The sequence below is a fragment of the Sipha flava genome, unplaced genomic scaffold (assembly GCF_003268045.1).
Source record: "Sipha flava isolate LNK unplaced genomic scaffold, YSA_version1 203_pilon_pilon, whole genome shotgun sequence".
In the NCBI taxonomy this organism is placed as follows: domain Eukaryota; kingdom Metazoa; phylum Arthropoda; class Insecta; order Hemiptera; family Aphididae; genus Sipha; species Sipha flava.
In genome coordinates this window covers 119,728-121,603 of record NW_020272799.1, presented here as the reverse complement: position 1 = coordinate 121,603, position 1,876 = coordinate 119,728, and the positions used below count along the sequence as shown (strand labels likewise).

Below are 1,876 nucleotides of genomic sequence, written 5' to 3'. Positions count from 1 at the left end.
GATTATACACGAACAGTGGAGATCATGAATATAATATTTAATCGAATCTCTTTTCGTAAATCTTGTTATATAATAAATATTATACTTTGATTGATGGTAAATATAAATATTAAAAAGGTTTTTTTATTATTCAAATAATTTACTGTAACCTGATATAATTCGGAATGAGAGATGAGGTTAATTTTTAACAGGATCTAATTGAAAGAAAAATAACGTATTACTATAGATTTATTTATTTACCTTGATTCGAGAAAAATAATAAAATAAGAACTATACTCGAAAACTCGAAAAAATTTCTCAATTTTGAAATTTTTTTATAATTATATGTAGGTGTTTGTCTGTAATTGTGAGTAGAAAATAATGCACTATGTATAGTTAATTTATAAGTATAAACATAAGATTTATGATAGATAGTTATACTAGTTTGTCTTCAACATTCGATTAGTCGTACCATAAATACACTCGAGGATAGTTGGTCCACTATTATTCAGTAGACATCTGTAAACTATGTAGATATATAAGAGAAAGTGTTATTTGATAAATTAAAACTATATTTACATCTCAACAAAATGTCACAATTTCGAATACACATAGGTATTTCTACTGAACCACAGGTTATACTATAATAATAATAATAAATTTCTTTAATTTTATTTTCGATTGTTTAGAGTTTGTCTGTTCATGTCTTGTTGGTTCCAGTCAAATTCAGATATCGGAAGACAGTCGCTCATGGGTAGTACGCGTACGGAGACGAGAAAGTCTTGGAAACGTACGGGTAGGTGGCGTATGATGAGACGTACGGTGAGGCGATGGCGTACGGGGCGGAGACGACCGCGTAAGGAGCGGCGGTGTAAGTGGCGGTGACGTAAGGGGCTGCTGCATAAGGTGCGGCCAAGTAAGGAGATGCGGGTGCGTACGATGCCACGTAAGGAGAGGTGACCAGCGGTGCGAACAGACCACGTTTGCTCCTTTTGATGGTGGATTTAGCTGCAGTGGATTGAGTTTTAGCTTCATCGGCGACGACGGCGTTGAAGCACACGGCGACCATGGCGAGCACAGCGAGAGACAACTGATACACAAAAAAAAGACGATCAGTTTCATAAGATTACAAAACACTATAATACTGTGCAAATGAATACGGTGGCCAAATCACATGGCTTGAACTATAACATGTAAGTTAAATATTGGAGTAAAATGTTATGTAGGGGTCTAATATTATCTTGCTACACCAGGAAAATATGTTTGGGGCGCCACTGGACGCGGACGTTTTCGAAACGGTTACTTACTTGGAACTTCATGACGATTTGGTCGGTGGGTTTGGTGGAAGTGCACAAGTATCTGATGGACGAATGTGTGCGTGAGATGGCGTACGGCTGCGGAGAACTAATGCCGACCATGGGCCGGATGATCCGTTTTATACCATCCGTTTGTCCTAGAGACGCCCGAAGATTACTATTCCGCGCGCATAGTATTATCACGTTATCCAATTACGAAACGGACACCGATGCCAAAACGTTAACAAACAATAACGAGATAACGCAACTCACAGCAATATTATATGAGTATCGTGTGTGGTGCTACAACCAGTGCAACAAATGATAATATGTTAATAAATATATACGTATACGTAGGAAGGATTTCGCGCACGTGTAATATCATTTAAAACCGAAGCACAGCATTCGCCCTCGCGTTAATGTCATGCGCAATCGGCCGAGACGCAAGGTGGCGTGATATAAATAATACAATGATATAATTGTTATACGGTAGCTGATGCAGAACTGGTACAAAAGTTCACTTGACATACGACAATTTGTCTGCGGCCAAACCTCTGTATAACGACGAGCCGTTGTGGTTCTTTGAAAACAATTGGTAAAAT

General features: G+C 38.1%; 1 protein-coding gene across 1 annotated transcript; it reads right to left on the bottom strand.

Annotated features, from left to right (window-relative positions):
• Nucleotides 1–530: 530 nt before the first annotated feature.
• On the bottom strand, nucleotides 531–1,409 carry LOC112682423. Its single transcript, XM_025553024.1, has 2 exons — nucleotides 1,287–1,409; nucleotides 531–1,069 (listed from the first exon to the last, which is right to left on the bottom strand). Exons 1-2 carry the CDS (start codon nucleotides 1,395–1,397, stop codon nucleotides 728–730), a joined length of 453 nt encoding a protein of 150 aa, XP_025408809.1. The 5' UTR covers nucleotides 1,398–1,409; the 3' UTR covers nucleotides 531–727.
• Nucleotides 1,410–1,876: the final 467 nt, after the last annotated feature.